This window comes from Nuphar pumila, chromosome 11 (genome assembly GCF_984573655.1).
Source record: "Nuphar pumila chromosome 11, dmNupPumi1.hap1.1, whole genome shotgun sequence".
NCBI lineage: Eukaryota > Viridiplantae > Streptophyta > Magnoliopsida > Nymphaeales > Nymphaeaceae > Nuphar > Nuphar pumila.
In genome coordinates this window covers 3,604,190-3,623,764 of record NC_143259.1, presented here as the reverse complement: position 1 = coordinate 3,623,764, position 19,575 = coordinate 3,604,190, and the positions used below count along the sequence as shown (strand labels likewise).

The window sequence follows — 19,575 nt, the reverse complement described above, 5'->3', positions numbered from 1 at the left end:
TGATCCAATGCAATTATTCAATTGGTTCCAAAACCGATAAAAAACTCAGAATCGGATTGAAGACCTGACTAAACCAGATCGGGTTGCATCCTTTATGACAACCCCCCTTCCTATTCTTTCTTAATTAAGGTGTTTGGCTTAGGGATTGGACTCACATCAACCTTTTCCTTTTGTTTATGATATCGAACAAAGGACTTTATGATTGGATTTCATTAAAGCCAAGAACAATATCAGTCGTATCAATCTTTGGATCTCATAATCACACCAGAGATCATTGCACTTGATGGATCACAGAACATTTGATTTAATTATTAAGAAAAGCAAGTGAGGGGCCAAGATTGGTGTGTGCAAAGTTGAAAATCTTAGCTTATTACACTACCAAGCTTTTAATTCTACTTAGCTTATTATACTAGCAAGCTTTTAATTCTATTAAAGAGGTGATTGAATATGCAACCTCTTCATTTATGTGATATGGTAAAAAACTTCTTCAATTATGAGAAACGATGTAATTAAATCAAGAACTTACTCTGATTTGGTGATGTTATAGTATGATTCGGTATGGAAATTTAATTGAATTTATTCCTCATAAAACCAAGCATCTTTGAATATTATTGCTCACCTAGAACGGGTCCCGTCATGGACTAGGCTTGCAAGTTACAACTACAGTTTTCTAACATGAGTGCTACCAAAAGCGAGTAAAAAAAAATACCAAGGGGGATCGGCTTGTTTGGTAGGAGCAGCTAGTGCACGTCACCTTGTGTTGGGACGTTGCAGGTTCAAAACCCAATGGTATAGTTGTATAACTTGTAGGGGTCTGCCTAACCCCAGCTTGCCTTTAAAAAACAAAAAAACAAAACAAAAAAAAAAGAGTAAAAAAAAAAAAGGTTAATTGCAAGTTTGCAACCATCACCAACGGTTAGTCAAAGTCACCTTGTGTTGGGGACGTTGTGAGTTAAAAATGCAATGGTACACTTGTGTTAGGGGAGGAGGTCTGCCTAACCTCAGTTTTTTTTGGATTTATAACCCAAAGAAATCGCACCTGGCACTGCCAGCACAAAGACCTGGTCATGCTGGCTCAGCCAGCAATACCTACTGTTCGTTGTGCAGGCAGCATAAATAGGGATGGTAGTGGACTGGGGCGGGGGACAAGGTCTTCACCCCCACCCTGTCTCAAAATCCTAATCTCCATCCCAGCCTTCATCCTCGCTCGGGTTTTGATTTTAACCTCTATCGCCACCTACATTTGTCCTCCATCTTCGATCCAAACGGGAAGGGGCACCGTTCCTCCTCGGTCCATTGCCATCCCTAAAGAAAGGTTGAGGACGCAGTGGGGTGGGGATGGGATGGGGTGGGGCGGGGGAAAGCGTAAGTTCATCTCTGCCTCCATCTTCGCACGGGTTTTGATTTTAATATCTATCCCCGCCTACATTCCTGTTTCATGTCCTCTATCCCCTGTCCATACGGGATGGGACCCCGTTTCCCCCCGGTCCACTGCCATCCCTAAGCGTAAAACTCCGAGGTTAGGACCCCTACTCCCATGACGTATGCTAAGCATTGGCTTGCGCAGAAGGGTGACACCCATGAAAATCAAACCATGACAGTATGTCTAACAGCCAAGGCCCTCATCCCACAATGCCAACCCCCTTAGGGCTGCCTAACATCAGCTTGCCTATAAAAAAAACTGTGGACAACCATTCAAAACATATATTAGTTGAGCCTCCTACAACATAACATACTTTATCTTTTATTTTCCAGATTAAAGAAAAGAAAGTCATTCACAACCACATTGGTTAGCCATCTTTAACGTATTCTACTTTTCATAGGACTTCTATGAATATGAAATCTTAGGAATTCTTTTAGCTTAAAGTTTGAACAAGTTACTATGCATATGATGTTGGAAAGGAAGTCATAAACAAATGAAATTTGTTCCTCGAACCTGACCTCTTGACCACATAAACAAATGAAATTTGACACAAAAAAATAATTCTTTTGGGAAGTTAAAAATTCAGCAGATTGTACACCGTAGATTTCCCACCCCACCAACCCACCCCCACACCCCCCCCACCAAAAAAACATACAGGTCGGAAAAACATGATTGAAGTACCAATTTTTACAAAATAAACCTATAAATCACATATGAAGGGGTTAGGTCCTAAGAAAACTGAAGTTTTCACTCGTGAGTTTGAAACGCAAAAATGTAGTAATCTCTCTCTCATTGTGAGAGAGATCGTGAGATTTATGAGAATGGCACGCTAATATCTCAAGAAACTGCCTGAAAGTTTAAAACGAAATTTCTTACGAGATCTTCAAAATATCATGATTTTTTTGGCAAAATATAAGTATCGTGATTTAAACGCTATATTTACAGTTTAAATTGCTATTTATCTTGAAAAAATCATGTGGTTTTTACTTTTAAATAACTTTTTATTTATATTTTCTTATAAAAACTATTTTTAGTTTATTTTTTATTACCAAGATTTTGCAAAAAAATGTAGATTAAAAAAAAAATCACGAGTTTTTGACTGCCGAAAATTGCTAGATAAACTTGTCACCATCTCTTTCTTTCTCTCTCATGTTTTAAATGTAATGCCAGAATTTCTTATGTCTATGTTCCTTATGCCTATAGGGATCAATAAGAAGCTCTCTGGGTTATTGACCAGGTTTCTATGGTCTGGGCAAGGTAATAATACCAAGTGTCACCTTGTAGATTGGGACACTATAAGGCTGTCATAAAATAGAGGGGGGTTGGGGATTTCAGACTCCAGGTTAAGAAGTATTGTTCTTGTTGTTAAGCAAAGTTTGCTTGCACACCAACCGAGGTCCCCTTGTGCAAATCTTCTTTAGGCTAAATATGGATCGATGAAGTCTTTGTTTGGGGGTCAACATGCGATTAGGTCACCTCTTTCGCATATGCGGAGATCATGGATTCAAGCTTGGTCTGCTGTGTGGGGTGGTGAGGGCGACGACGTTGCTCAGAGCCGGTTCTTATGTAGAGCGATCTCCCAGAACAGCTCCTTCCGTACTAGAGACACCTACCTTTCTCTCCTTCCGACAGGTATGAATCAATTTCATACGAGGATTATCTGAGACAAAGGTCCTCCTCCGAGAGCGTGCTTCCTTGCTTGGCTTATTCTGCAAGATCGGGTGCAGACAGATAGCTTCCTCAAGTATATAGGTTTATGTATTGTGAGTAGATGTGTCCTCTGTGAGGGGGCTGAGGAATCTACATTGCACCTATTCTGGGAATGTCAAGTCTTTCAGAATATCTTTAAGGTTACCTGAAATAAGCCGGTAGTGTGCGTGCGTCAGGAGTCTTTCGCTATGGACCTCTTGTGAGGACCCCAGCCAGTTCGTAGATGTAAAAGTTGGCAGATCATTTGGAGAACTTGGTTGCTTTCTTCCTGGCTGGTTGTTTGGATGTCGGGCAACAATGCTATTTTCAGGCAGATCCCGGTTAATTTCAACAAGTTAGTAAATTATATTCTGGCGGATGTATACACCTCGTTACGCATCTTTCTTCCTGATCTTCAGTGCCAATTGCCGCTAAGGCCTCCCCCGAATCCGGACTGATCGCCTTGTTTCTGATTTGTATTTTGTGCTTTTTTGGCTTATGTGTTCTTTGTCGGTCTGGGTCATGTGTGTTTTGTCTGTCGGTTTCAACATCTTGAACCTGTCGTAATGTTGATATCTTTGATTCGGCTCTCTCTCTCTCTATATATATATATATAAGGATTATTCTGCCTACTTTTTTGGTTAGGTCATCGCTCGAACCTTAAAAAAAATCATAGTTTTAAGCATTTTATGCTGATTTGAACTATTAGATGTGTTTGTTATTGTTTGCTCAATAGCTAATATGTATTTGATTAAGCATCTTTATTGTGTATTTTAAAGAGAAAAAAAATGAACGGTTAACATTGTAGTAAAAATTTATGCTAAAAATATTTATATTTATATTTTTACATCAAATAAATTTCAAAAAAGCATATTTTTTTTTAGTAAACAAGTAATAATAAACACATGTAACGGTTTATACCGAACATAAATACCTAAAATATATTTGAATTGAGATCAAGTATATCAACTTCCCTGCTCCAATATTTATGAGACCAAATTAACTTTCAAGTTGATAGCAACCATACCATGCGATGCAACCATGGTGTCTCTAGGGAAGCAAATATCTAGCCCGCGACTTCAAAGACTCTGTAACCGGCCCCTTCGGATGAGGCAAGACAATGCGTAAGTTGCTCGTTGAGGACAGTGAGTGCTCGGGTTTCAGATGAGGCTCCCCTTTAAGTAAGTTTCTTTTAAGTGCTTCAAAAATCAATGGCCTACAATAGGCTAAATTTTCACCATTGAAGAAGCTGTAATTTTTTTCCAAACCATCCAATCCAAATTGCCATTCCTTTTTCTTTGATAGGCTAAGCTGAGGTTAGTCACAGACCCCTACCAGTTATACAACTATACCATTGGGTTTTGAACCTACAACCTTCCAACACAAGGTGACGTGAACTAAATGCTCATACCAGACAAGCGGAGGCCCCGTCGGTTCAAATTGTCATTCCTGATAAAGAAAAAGTGTCGAATGCATCTATTAAGTCAGATTGATCATATAAAGCTTGGGGGATACGAATGCAGCCAACATCTTCAGCGATGCTCAGTTTAGGTGATATGTCAAAACACAAATTTTTGGTTTTCAAAATCCCCACCGTCCATAGTCTTGATCTTTGTGTAAGCATGACATCAGCATTTTTAGTAGATCCCACTGTTAGTACAATGTACAACGAATGGCAGTGATGAAGGCCATGGACGGAACATCATCTCACCTGATCTGACGTCATCCTCAAGGAGGATGTGCTTTTGGATAGTGGAAAATGTGTTTTGCCTGGCTCAAGTTACCTTCCTTTTCCCATGGAAAATCTGGAACCATGCTGCCATCTCTGCTTGCATAAATGAAGTAAGCAAGGTGTACAATGCAATTTTCAGAAGCAAGGTAGGCAGAGTTTACCATCTTTCTCTATCAAAAAAGAAGTAAAACAACATATCGAAAGTCTTGGGTTCGAATCCCACCGGAAGATATCCCCTTAGTTTACTTTATCTGTGAACATTTGGAAGAAAAGAAAAACTGTCATTAATTTAACTCAATAGTTACTGAAAATTCTCACAATACAATCATGACCAAAGACCCTATACACATTCTCTTAGACTGATCAAAAGGGGAAAAAAATAGGTAAGAAAATAAAAAGAAAGAAAAAATCCCAAGCCTTAGAGAATCCACAATCCAATTGTCAATATATTTCAACACTAAACATTTATTTTACAGAACGGCCATCACCAGTGCCACTGATGCCGCCATTGACACTAACATCGCAACCATTTGCTACCTTCCGCTTTGGCTTTGCTTCTTGCAACATGGACACGACATCGCGCATCGATGGCCGGTCGCCGGGGGATCGTGACGTGCATAACAATGCCACTCTTAGGACCAACATCATTTCTTCGCGCATAGAATCACACTCGGCCCCTGCTTTCTTGTCCAGCACCTCCAACACTCCCTCTTTGGTCCTGATCTTTGCTCGCACCCAGTCAACGATGTTGTTCCCATCGCCAAATTCCGCATCCACAGACTTCCTTCCACTTATGATCTCCATTAGAACCACCCCAAAGCTGTAGATGTCACTCTTCTCATCTACTTGCAGTGTGTACGCATACTCTGCATCACAAAGTATCAACTCTGTTAAGTTTTTTTTTTTAATGTGCACAGTTAGACCCAGCATTGGCTCGAGCCAAGCAACAGTCTGGCTCGACAAACTCACATGAAAAACCGTAGCGCCTTGGGATCTAGTGCAATGTGATTGCACAAAACAATGTACTGCCTTGTCTCTTTGAACGACACCTGTCCTGCCCCAATTATGGGCAAGAAACTGAGGTGAAATCAAGTGATACGTCAGAACACAAATGTTTTTTTTTTTTTTTTGAAATCATCACAATGGGCCCCCACCAGAAAAGCTGATGTCATCATCACACGAATATTAAGGCAATGGACGGTGAAGATTTCAAAACACAGAAAATTTGTGTTGTGACATATCACCTGATCCGATGTTCTTGCATTGAACCGGAAAGGTGTCATCGAGGGAGATTTGGCAGTACATTTTTTGATGCTATCACATTGCACCCTATCCGTGCTAATCCTAAACGAAGACGGCATCATTGTACGTGACATAGATGACACAAAGAGAGCAGTTACCATCATATTGTACAATCCCCACCGCACATCTCTCTTGATGAAGGTACAATGGGACCCACTCTAACGCATCTCGCGGTTTCCAAGCGAGAGATGTGCGGTGGAGATTGAATATAACCAGTACCGGTTATATCCAAATATGACAGTAATTGCTCCGGGGGCCCAAGTAGGGTCGCCTTGTTCTAAATTCAGTGGGACCCAGGGAGATCGGAACCATACCCCCAGTGGGAGTCCCACACTAGTACTACTACAGACAAATCTGGGACTATACGGCACTACAGCACGTTCCTGGTCCCAGACGATCAGGGACAGCGTCCCTTATCTCATCTGAGCTCAATGGGACCCACTGAAACCATAACCACTTACCAGTACTTGCTTCTCTGGGTTTGGGTTTGATTGAACCTCGTTGACCTCAATGGCACTCAGTGAGACTAAAACCAAACTTGGTCTGTCTCGAACACACACAATTAAACCATATGAAGAAGCAAGCATACCGGGCGCGATGTAGCCGTAGGACCCAGCGATGACGGACATGGACCCATCGGACTCGTCCAGCAGCTTGGCCACCCCGAAGTCCGCAACCCGGGCCTCCATGTCCACGTCCAGCAGGATGTTGCTCGGCTTCAGATCCCGATGCACAATCAACGGCTGGCAATCGTGGTGCAGATACTTGATCCCCTCCGCCATGCCCAACGCAATCTTGTACCGCGTCACCCAGGCGCCTGCGGACGCTGCACCGTCTTTCTTCGGATCTCCTTTGTCGTCCGCCAGATCCAACGGCTCGGACGACGTCGCTCCGTCCTTCTTCCCGTGCAACCAATCGTCGAGGTTGCCGTTTGGCATGTATTCGTACAGCAGCAGCGTCGTATCGTCGTTGCTGCAGCACCCCAGTAGGCGGACGATGTTCCGATGCCTCACCCTCCCGAGAACCTCCACCTCCGCCAGAACGCCACCAACTCCACCGGTGGATTTCGCCATTCTCCCCTTACTCGGCTTTCCCCAGAGCTTCTTCACGGCGATAAACTCTCCGCCCGGCATGGATGCCCGGAATACGGTGCCCGCCGAGCCCATTCCGACGATGTTCTCGCCGGAATTCAGGCATTGAAGCACCGCATCTACCGTGAAGTTCAGCCGCTGGAAGGCCGTCATCGTCCAGGGCCCCATCTTCACCTCCCTCTTATAGTTCCGGCCGATGCCGTACACGAAGAAGCTCCGGTGAAGCACCCGACCGCCGACGACCAGCGCGAACATCCCGGCAGCGAAAGCCACGGCAAGAATCCACACCAGTGGCCCGGCCGTCTTCTTCTCCCGGCGCTGGCTCGAAGGATTCTCCGACGCGACCTCGGCCGGCTCTGGGCATGGCCGAAGGAGAACGGCGCCGCACAGGCCCGGGTTCCCCGCGAACGACGATGGGTGGAGCTGCCGGAAGATCGTCCCCGACGAGGGCACCTTGCCGGAGAGCGAGTTGTACGAGACGTTGAAGCTCTCGAGCGTGCTGCAGTTAACGAACAGCTCCGGGATCATGCCGGAGAGCGAGTTCTGCGAGAGATCGATCTCGGTGATCGCCGGAAGTGTGGCTAGCTCCGGCGGGATGCGGCCGGAGAGTGAATTCTTGCTGAACTGAACGGTCACCAGTTTCTCACAGTTTCCGATGCCTTCCGGTATGCTTCCGACGAGTCGATTCCCCTCGAGTTCGATCTTGTAAACGCTGCGGCACCCGTCGAGAAACTCGGGGATTCTTCCCTTCAGATCGCAGTAACTGGCCGAGAATATCTGGAGACTCGGGAACTCCCAAATCTGATCCGGTAGGACCGAATCGAATGGGTTTCTCGATATGTTCAGGAACTGCAGTCTCGGCGCCTTTCTCAGATCGTCGGGAATCCTCCCGGAGAAATTGTTCCCACTCAGATCGACGTACGTCAGGTTGGGCAAGGACCCGAATCCGTACGGGATCTCTCCGGACAGCCGGTTATCCTCCGCCCGGAATCGCCAAAGCGTGCTGCAATTCGCGAGAGAACCGGGAATCGGACCGGTAAGGAAGTTGGAAAAGAGGATCAGCCGGTACAGCCTCTGTCCGGCACAGAGAGTATCTGAAATCGGACCGGTGAGGAAGTTCGACGAGACGTCGAGCTTCAGGAGCCGCCCGTTGAGACCGAGTCCCGCAGGGATCCGCCCTGTGAGCGAGTTGTTCCACAGGAGGAGCGCTTCCAGCTTCGGCAGATCCGAGACGTTATCCGGTACGATTCCTCCGAGTCGGTTTCCCATGAGGTTCAGGAAAGTCAGGTTTTTCAGGATCGAAATTCCGGAAGGTATCTCGCCGGAGATCCGGTTGTCGGAGAGGTCGAGGACGGTGAGCGATGAGAGCCGGAAGATTTCCGGCGGGATGACGCCGGTAAACCGGTTCGTGAATAGGAACAGCGAATCGAGACGAGTGAGGTTCGTTATCTCTGGCGGGAGCGTCCCGGACAGGTTGGCGGACGAGACGTCGAGGTAGGTCAGGGCGGTGAGCGAGCCGAGCACGCGAGGGAGGCCACCGAAGTATGCGTTGTAGCCGATCTCGAGGTGCTCGAGCCGGGTGAGGTTGCCGAGCTGGGGCGGCAGGGCCTCCCCCAGGAGGTTCCCTGCGAGGTGGAGGAATTGGAGAGACGGAAAACCGCCGTAGCTCGCCGGAATACCGCCCGTGAAGTAGCTTCCGCCGAGGTTGAGGTGCTGGATCAGAGGGGGCAGCCGGGAGGGGAGCGGGCCGGTGAAGCTGTTGCTGAAGGCGGAGAAGTGAACCAGCGACAGGAGGCTATCGAAGCCGGGCGGGAAGGTGGCGTTGAAGTTGTTCCGGCTGATATCGGCGGTTCTCAGAGCGGGTAGCCGGAAGATGGCCGGCTGGAGCGGGCACTCGAAGGCATTGTTGCTGAGGTTCAGGTGGCGGAGCTGCGTCAGGAGGCAGATTTCCATCGGGATTGTGCCGGAGAGGTTCCGGTGGGAGAGGTCCAGGGCAATGACGTGGAAGGTACGGGGGTTGCAGGTGATGCCGGACCAGTTGCACCATGATGGTCTGGGATAGGTGGTGTTCCAATCGTGAAGGGTATTGGAAGGGTCTGAGAGGGAGGTTTTCAGGGATAGGAGGGATAGGAGGGTGGGAGGGATGGTGCTGGATAGGGTACTGAAGGGTGTGAGGAGGAGGAGCAGAAGGGTGGTCTGGAAAAGCATGGTGGGTGGTTAGTGAGTAGGCGTGTCTGTGAGGGAGAAGGCGGCATTGGGTTGTGGATTTAAGGGAAGAGGGTTGGTGCCTTTTGAGAGTGCTTGGATTAGAGGGTTCGTGATGATGACTGCTGTAGGAGCAGTGGACTTCTGCAGGTAGGGGCAAGTTTTGCATCCTTGCCTACCCTTCTTCTTCTTTATTCTTTTGCACTCTCTCTCTCTACAGTGGAAAAGTGAAAACTGCCCATGAGAAATGTCGTGTGAGAGAATTAAGGGGGCGATTTGATCTTTCTGCTACCGTTACCGTTTGCTTTAGCTGCTTTTCTTAGCAAGTTAATGTTGATATTTAAGTAACTTTATTTCTAGAAGTAAAGATATTTGAATACACTTCAAATTTGAAAAAAAAAAAAAAAGGAATTGAATAGTGTTCACGTTTCAAAACTTCGGGCATCCAGCAGATGAATAAGTGGCTATTGGTGCTAAAGTGGTTCGGAATGGCAGTGGACGGGGGAAAAATAGGGTCCCGCTTTGTTTGGGGATGGCAATGGATCGAGAGAAAACAGAGGCCCGCCCCGCTTTGTTTGAACCAGAGATGGAGGACATGAAACAAGAATGAAGGTTAAAATTCAAACTTGTGTATAGATGGAGATGAGAATGAAGGTCTAGATTTTGAAACGGGTCGGGGTGGAGACCTCGTTCCCCGCCCCCGTCCACTGCCATGCCTATAAGTGGCTATGGTTATTGCGTTTCATCATTTTAAACCAACCCCATTGCATTCAAGTTCCACAGTTGATGAAACCAGTGTTGTGCTAGTGTGGCCGAGTGAGAGAGAGAGAGAAATATAAAATTTCTCTACATTGAAACTGTTCTGTACTCAAAACAAAGACAGACAGACTTCTTTTTTCGCGTGATCCCGTTTCAAAAAAGTTGGTAAAAGGGAGGAATGTCACTTTTGTACTTATGGTCTCCTAGGCACAAGTGGCACCGCGGAGGAGATACGGCCTCATCTTGCCCAGGTCAAATTGATCTAAGTAATGTCCAGGCTTAGTGCCTTTGTTACATCATCCTCATCCATCTCAATCAGTCATGTGGTGCCCAACGTGTTCTATGTTAGGTACTTACGTTAACCATTTCAGCATTTACTCAGCTGAGCCATTAGAAGCGTTTATCATTATTTATTTATGAAAAAAAACAAGCTTGATATAAAAGTATAAATATTTTAGTATAATATCAACAATTGATTTTTCTATCGTTTTAAAATACACATGTAAACCCAAAAAATCTTAACATGTACAGTAGACAATGATAAACACGTCTAATGGGTTTAGATCATGCAAAAAATACTTCAAATCTTAATTTTTAGAGGGTCCTAACTTGACCTAACCAAAAAGGGGTTGGCTGTTCCCGTCCTCACTCTCCCATATATATGAAAGGGTACAAACTATCAAAACCACTTTTAAAAATCATATTTAAAAGCATTTTTTGGCAAATCTGACCACGCAGATGTGATGCTCATGATAAAAAAACCTAAGAAATGACTCCTATTGTGAACTTTTTTTGTTGCATAAGTTAAATTTTTATGATCTAAAAAATTTCAAACCTTTGATCTTTAGCACATTATAAAATCCTGCATACACATCAAAAAATTTTGCTATAAGAGTCAGAGATTTGCCAAAAAAAAAAAACACTTTTAAAGCTGATTTTTGAGAGTGGTTTGGATGGCTCCCATCAATCGGGGTCCCCTTTTGCGAATTTCCTTCAGGCTAAATATGAATCAGTAGAGTCTTTGTTTAGGGGTGTGCACGCAATTAGGTCGCCCATTTCGCATCTGCGGAGATCGTGGATTCAAGCTTAGTCTGCTGTGTGGGGTGGTGAGGGCGACGACGTCGCTCAGAGCCAGTTCCTTTGTAGAGCGATCACCCCGAATGGCTCCGTCCGCACTAAAGACACCTACCTTTCTCTCATTCCGGCAGGTGTGAATCGGTTCCATATGAGAATTATCTGGGGCAAAGGTCCTCCTCCGAGAGCGCGCTTCCTTGCTTGGCTTATTTTGCATGATCGGGTGCAGACGAATAGCTTCCTCAAGTCTATAGGTTTCTGTATTGTGAGTAAATGTGTTCACTTCGAGAGGGCCGAGGAATCTGCGTTGCACCTATTCTGGGAATGTCAGGTCTTTCAAGATATCTTTAAGGTTACCTGGAATAAACCGGTCGTGTCCGTGCGCCAAGAGTCTTTCGCGGTAGACCTCTTGTGGGGACCCCAGCCAGTTCGTAGATGTAAAAGTTGGCGGATCATTTGGAGAACTTGGCTGCTCTCTTCCTGGTGGGCCGTTTGGATGTCGCGCAACAATGCTATTTTCAGGCAGACCCCGGTTAATTTCAACAAGTTAGTAAATTATATTTTGGCGGATGTATACGCATCGTTACGCATATGCCTTCCGGATCTTCAACGCCACTTGCCGCTAAGGCCTCCCCCGGATCCGGACTGATCGCCTCGGATTTTATCTGTATTTTGTGTCTATTTTTTGGCTTATGTGTTCTTCGTCATGTTTGTCGGTTTCAACGACTGTTGAACCTGTCGTAATGTTGATATCTTTGATTCGTCTCTCTCTCTCTCTCTCTCTCTCTCTATATATATATATATATATATATATATATATATATATATATATATATATATATATATATATATATATATATGGCCACTAGAAGATGAGAACTAGATTGTAAACTACACTTCAAACACTTTTTTTGCAAATCTCACCATGCAACTTTGTTTGGCATGTTTTATTTGTTAAGAATTGACTAGTAGATCATTTTTTTTATCAAAAAATTCAACTTTTGGATGCTTCAATTTTTACAAAAAAAATTAAGCTGCTCAATTTTTAAAGACTTAAGAGATCTTATATATATATCTTAATTGGTTGATTCAAGAGCCAGTTTTTATAAAAATCAAGAATCTATACAGTCAGTTTTAAGAAGAAAAAAAAAAACAAAAAACTCTGAATTTTTTTTGGTTCACACTGTAATTTTATATTCTAGTGGCCCTATACATATATAGCTCCTAAACAGTTTTTATCTCTTAAACATCCTAACAGATTTAAACTTCAAAGTTTTGGGCATTTGCTTAAATCAGAACTCCGAGACTTATTCTCACATAAGGTATCCGTTGTCGCAATGTTAAAGCTGGATGTGCTCCCATATGAACAAGGATACCTTACCAGTTTGGAGAATGTGGTTTTGGCTACTTGCCTTAGGTCATGCTTGGAAGGACTCGTGCCAAGTAGGTTGGGGTGATTGAGTGGGCTGGTCCGACCACCATCAACGGACCACAAATCAAACGCGTCGATCTGTTCGAACGTGCTGAACATAAACCCTGCCCAAGCTGGGCTAGTTCTCAAAAAGCTACCCCAGGCTTGGCCCACGAGTGGACCGTCCACCATTTGTTAAGGTACAAAGCTGTGAACTATGAGGTGCCAAAATTTAGTCGGGCCTGGGCCCAAACAGGGCAGACCACAGTAGTCCTGCAGGCAGCCCGACCTGGTGACCAGCTTTAGGGATGTAAACGGTTCGGATTCAGTTGGAAAATCCAACCGGATCTGAATCAGGAAACAAAACTGACATAGATCAGAATCCAACTAGAAGGCTTCAGATTTGGTTCCAGCTTTTTCCATCCAAATCTCATTATACAAAATCCAATTAGGTTGGATTCTGTTATGCAAAGTTCCGAACAGAGTCCATTTACATCCATACTCAGCTATACTTCTTACTTGGATCTGCTGGATCAAATCCATTTAACTTCAAAAAAACCAGATGGGTATCCAAATTTGACCACGTTGGATATGGCTGTACAAATAATTGGATTTGGGTATCCGACCAATCCAAATCCATATAAGATCCAATAAAAGTTTCAGACCCGATAGGTAAGTCAGATTCGGTTCTATGTTTTTATGCCAAAAACTGGATCTGACTATATCTGACTTCATCCGTGCACAAATATACATACGGGCCATACGGCTAAGATAATTAGGCGATTGGATCTGGATTTGCTAAAGATTCTCTTCATCATACAGGAATCTGACTCCAAATCCAATCAAGCTACAACTAATCATGTCCAGCCCATACCCAAACTGTTTAGATCCATGGTTAAAGGAAAAAGGACCATATTTGACTGTAGTGGGCCCTGGACCTGGTTCATCTGGGTCTTGTCAGTTTAGCGCCACAGATAATGGTGGTGGGACTGAGATTCACAGGCTCACAGCAACCTGGATCTGGATCCTAGGCAGTGGCAGTGCCTCTGGAAAAGTGTGTGAATAATGAATATGGCCTGGGTGTAAACGGTTCACTTTTTAAACTTTTCCATTCTTTTCTTCAATTTCGTTGCTGAGGCAGGGGAATGTCTGGATGGCAATGATTGCAAAGCTTTGTGCTTTTCTTTAAACTGTCTCATGGATCCCACGCCTGCCCTCCACCTAGGGCTGCAAATGGATCGGATATCTGAACCGAGACTGGCACATTAATTTTGGATTCGAATCCCTACAATCAGATCCAAGTATAATTTTGGATCAGATTCAAAATTGCTAAATTGGGTTTCTTGGGTTTGGATCAGTATTTCAGGTTGGATCTAAATCGAATCTGAATGAAAATCTGATTCAATTTCGTTTTTTTTTTCATCTAAAGAGCTTAGTCGCTTTATGGTTTCTTACTGGATTCAGTATTACCACATGCCTTTTGGGTACGGATTCATCCTTACCATATGATCTTAATTGGATTCAATTTCAAACTCGGATCCACATCATACATTCTGATTTAGATTTGGATGTAACATGATCCAGCCCATAATTTCAGATTGGGATCTACTTTGGGCATTTTGATTCGGATTTGGATGTAATAAGATCCAGTCCATAATTTCAGAGTCAGGTTCACGTCGTACATAGGGATGGCAGTGGACCGGGGGAAAGCGGGGCCCCTCCCTGCCTCGCCCCGTTTGGACCGGGGATGAAGGGTATGAAACGGGGATGGAGGCGGGGACGAAGGTTAAAATCCATCCCCGTCCGGGGGTGGAGGCGGGGATGGACGTGCACTTTTCCCCGCCCCGCTCCATCCCCGTTTGAACCGGGGATGGAGGACATGAAACGGGGATGAAGGTGGGGGTGGAGGATAAAATCCATCCCCGCCGCGGAGGCGGGGCGGGGGTGGAGGATAAATTTTGAGGCGGGGCGGGGGTGGAGACCTTGTCCCCCGCCCCGCCCCGCCCCACTGCCATCCCTAGTCGTACATTCTGATTCAGATTTGGATATAAAAAGATCCAGCCCGTATTCCGATCCCATTGCAGACCTGCCTACTCCACTTCTCTCTCTCTCTTCTCGCACGTGTTTGCACAACTTGGCATGAGTTTTCCTTCACACGGGTGCTTCAAGTGGGCTGCACACGTGAGGCCAGCACCCTCCCAATCTGCGATCCATCTCACGATGTTCTCCGTACACAGCAGTGGGTACTCTCTGGATGAGTTGATGGTTGAACCTCCATCTCTTTTGAGGTCACCCCCCATATTAAATCTTTTTTTTTTTCAAAGTCAAGCTGGGGTTTTGGCCTGGTTTTTAACGGGCTCGGTTTTAAAGAGAAGCTCATGGCCGGGTCCATTGGCCCAACGAGCTAATGTGAAGTGGGTCGGGTCTGGCTCAGCCTGGCCTGGCCCAAACCTAAATGTTTTCCTGAAATTATGGGTTAATGGGAGAATAGCAGGTTTTCATGCAACCGATTAGCTAGGTAAATAATAATAGTTATCCAAGTTACTATGTAACAGCTAATTTTTCAAATTAATAAATAACTCAAGCCCATCGAGCCGGCCTGGTAGCCAACCAGAGCCTGACCTACAAATATTAACAGGCCTGGTTTCAGCAAGGTACCTAATGGACCATAGCCCAAACCTGACCCATGACGGGTTGGGTCGGCTTGGCTCATTGGACTGCCGGGCCGGTTGCCCACCCCTAACCCTGCCAGTTATACAACTATACTATTGGGCTTTGAACGTGCATCGTCCCAACACAAGGTGACTTGCACCTGCTGCTCCTACCAGACAATTGATGCACGTCACCCCAATATTAGTTAAAGAACAGGAGCCCCAAGACATTTTTCTAAACAAACAAGTTGGTCACTTACCATCTTGGACTTATTTATGGTCATCAATTTCACAAAGCTTACTTCCAAACAGGCTTCTCACTGTTAAAAGGTGGTTGAAGCATAAGTCCTGTCTTGTGGGCCCAACAAAGAGATATGGATAACACTAATGGTTACACCATACAAGTCATTAGAATATGCGAACCATTGTGAGCCATAATTTTTATAGATTTTTTGTTCTTTTCTCTTGAATCTAACCTGACGGATGTGCTCTACATGCATAGTTTTATAAGAACCTACTTTTGAATCATCCTATTTTGATGCATAAATGAGAATTTTTTTAAACTTTCAAATCAATGGCTCATAATTTTTATAAATATTCAAGCATTCAAAATTCACACTTTTTTCATCGAGAATACACGATCCAATGGTTGATTCCTAGCAAACTCACCATGCCAAAGACATTCACATGGTTGGAATTGCAAAAAAAGTATTGAAAATGCCCACATATCTAATTCTCATATTCTAGTGACTCCACATATCTAATTCTCAAATAAAAAATGGCTACAATTATTAATAAAAATCTATTTCATATGGACAAATCAAACTATTTGCTGCAGTCAGGGCTGGGCTGGGCTAGGACTGGGCTACAAAAATGGATAAAAATCTATTTCAAATCTGGATCCTGTTTATTTGATGAAAAATGTGATTTTTGAATAATTGAATATTTATAAAAATTACAAACCATTGATTTTAAAGAGGATGATTAAAGAGAAGATCTTTATAAAACCAAGAATGTAAATCTCATCCGTGAGGTTAGATTCAAAAGAAAATGATAAAAAAATGCATAGAAATTGTGGTTCACAAGCTAGTTCTCATATTCTAGCGACACTCTCTCTCTCTCTCTCTCTCTATATATATATATATATATATATATATATATATATATATATATATATATATATATATATATATAGAGAGAGAGAGAGAGAGAGAGAGAGAGAGAGAGAGAGAGAGATGAATAATTGGATATTGTTAGTCTGTGTTTAAGTTGGTAGGGAAATGATCTGTCATACTGTACGTCGATCACAACATGTAGGGCATGGGCAAGCAACATGTAGGGCATGGGCAAGCAACAATCATCTTGTTTCTGATGGCACCTCTCACGTGCTAACTACGAGTTATTATATATGTGGGCATTCGGGATACAACCATCATTTGCAATTTATGCCCCTAAAATCATAGTCGCTAACTCATGCAAAGCAAAGCGTAAGCGTTACTCTCCCTTATAATTAAAGCCCGTCCAGGTATGGAGGCGGGGATGGACTTATGCTTTCCCCCGCCCCGCCCTGCCCCCATCTCCAATCCTTGTAATGGATCGCAATGGATCGAGGGGCCCCTGTCTCGCCCCGTTTGAACCGGGGATGAAGGACATAAACAGGGGATAGAAGTTAAAATTCAAACCCGTGCCCGGATGGAGGTCCAGATTTTGATATGGGGCATGGGTGGAGACCTTTCCCCCCACCCCCGCCCCGGTCCACTGCCATCCCTACTTATAGATCAGGGTTTGTGGCCCAACTGAGTCCGTGATGTTCTCCTTTTTAACTTCCTAATCATTTTACTTCTTTTGAGTTCCATTTGTGGTATACTTTGACAGACTGAGTCACTGAAACGTTTCATCTTGGGTTTCAGTGAACGAGTTTACTGAACACAATGCAAAGCAGGATTTTAATCTTCATTGTTGAATTGGATGGTGGAACTCACTCTATTTTAATTTGAATTGTCTTCGAATTCAGATCACACGAGTTAACAATTAACATGGTTCAATAAATAAAAATACGAAAAAAATGGGTACCTCATTATACTGAGGTTCAAAAATATTTTAATAACTCATTACAATGAATGGACTGTTTGCTTCACTAGCTACAACATAACAGCATTGTCCAGTTCTTTTACAATGTATCTTCCTGTGAAGGTAGAGCTAGTGGTGGACAATGGGCTGCGCCGGGCTGGCTCAATGGGATCCGGTATGGGCCTAACACTCATGTGAGGAGACATAATCACCTTATTGGCACACAGCATAAAACTTCGAGTCCGAGTCTCGCACCTAAGGCATATGCTGGGTGTGGGCTTACGCATGCAGGAATTGAACCCCGACTGCCCGTATGACAGCCAACGTCCGCTCCAACTATACTAACCCCTTTGGGGCTAGTCCCCACCTGACTGAATCTTTCTACAAGGCAAGAGAGGAGGCTCCTTAAGGTTTATGCTGGCACAATGGTCATAGCTTTTGAATCTTTGATTCTAACTATCCTTATGATGAATGCACTGAAGGTGGTCCACAACCACTGAGTGGGCACCTTTTTATCATGCGCAGTCATGCCAGTATGGTTTGGACTTGGGTCGGATATAATTGGATATAAATCAGATCTAGAATCAGAAGAAGAAAACCTAATTATATTGTTCAGTCATTAAAAACATATTTTAAAATTTATTTGGACCTTATGAGTCATCATTTACTTTATTTTTATATTTTCCTTGTTTTACATAATGTTTCCCGGTTTCTTATTTTTATGATTTTTAAAAAATAAAAAATTTCAAAAAGCCTATCCAAAACGTTTCAGATTTAATTCTCTGAGCCATTTTGAAAAAACAAATCAGTTCAAAAACCGACTCTAGCAACGTTGGGAGTACCACTGGATTTTAAAGTACAAACCACCAGACATGGGTGAGAGTATAGTTTTGTTTTTATGAAAGGTAAGCTGAGGTTAGGCAGAACCCTACCAGATACCTCTTAAGCCCCATGTGGCAGAGGGATTCGAACCTGGGCCTTCAGCTTGTCACAGAACCTCGCATACCACATGGGATAGCACCTCGGTGGCGAGTGTATGATTGCTTTCGCCCAATGTTGTTAACAGGGGCGTAGCTAGGATTCCCAAAGGTAACAGAATATTAAAAGTTTTACAAGATGTTCTTGAAAATGAGAGATTATCTTGGATATGAAAAGTAAGAAACTGTGGCTCAGAACCACATGAAAAGGAGAAACAAATGCTCAAAATGTTGTAATTATGGTCTGAACTCTTGCTTAGCAATCGTCAAATACAATGGATGCAGGATAAAGTCTTCAAAATTTTAAACAAAAACTTCACCAATTTGTGCATTTCTCTCATTTTATAACAAAAAAAAAATTGTGCATTTCTCTCATTTTCTGCATTACTTGTTCTTTTGTAACTATTTTTTGTGTAGCCCTATATAGATTTTTCAATAATATGGTAGGGGGCCAATCCCCGAGTATTTCTCATCAAAGAAAAAAAAAAGCCCTCAGGGCTCCCCTCATCTGGTAGGAGCGACAGATGAATGTTGCCAAGTTTGAAACATGTGCAGGGATGGAGGAGGGTATTATTTTTAGACATGGTAGGGCTGGAGACCTTGTCCCCGGCCCCCGGCCCCCGCCCCCGCCCCCGCCCCGGTCCACTGCCATCCCTATTCATAATCGGGTCCAGGTTTAAGTATTAAAATGACTGGATCCAAGACTGGGGTGCAAATCTAAATAGAAGTCATGTGAATTTCAAAGTTGGGTTTGGTCCTAGTCCGCTGTCTAAGTCCATGTTTAAGTTCACGAAATTCAGGTTCAGGCATATAGCGGCCTGTATAAACGAATAGCATGAGTCTGTATGGTCGTATGGAGGGAAGATCGGGTGTAATGTCATTGCACATCATTTATGTTCTGCTGATCAGGTGCAGCATCACACTAAAAGTGTGCAATCACATTGCACCTGAGTGGCTAGACATCAGCTCAAGTACCCAATGAGCTTTCTTGAACATCAGGCAAATCTATATTAGAACTCGGGTTTGGTATAAAATTTCATAAACCATTTGTGGGTCTAACCAATTCAGATAAGGGTCAGAATCGGGTCAAACCGGGACATGTTGAAAGGCCTAGGTATTGAAACCATTGCTCACTTGGAGCTGGATATTGAGCCGAAAACCTGTCCATGTGGGTCCACACAAATATGTAGT

At 43.9% G+C, this 19,575-nt stretch overlaps 1 protein-coding gene across 1 annotated transcript; it reads right to left on the bottom strand.

The window, feature by feature from the left end:
- Positions 1-5,309: 5,309 nt before the first annotated feature.
- On the bottom strand, positions 5,310-9,445 carry LOC149821664 (uncharacterized). The gene is made up of 2 exons (XM_089981388.1): positions 6,736-9,445; positions 5,310-5,710 (listed from the first exon to the last, which is right to left on the bottom strand). Exons 1-2 carry the CDS (start codon positions 9,443-9,445, stop codon positions 5,310-5,312), a joined length of 3,111 nt encoding a protein of 1,036 aa, XP_089837514.1.
- Between the last annotated feature and the right edge of the window lie 10,130 nt (positions 9,446-19,575).

Bases quoted from the DNA above. Each gene is read 5' to 3' on its own strand.
- LOC149821664 (XM_089981388.1), bottom strand. From the start codon at position 9,445: ATGCTTTTCCAGACCACCCTTCTGCTCCTCCTCCTCACACCCTTCAGT. The intron at 5,711-6,735 runs GTATGCTTGCTT...TTTGTGATGCAG, and splicing joins CTACGGCTACATCGCGCCCG to AGTATGCGTACACACTGCAA.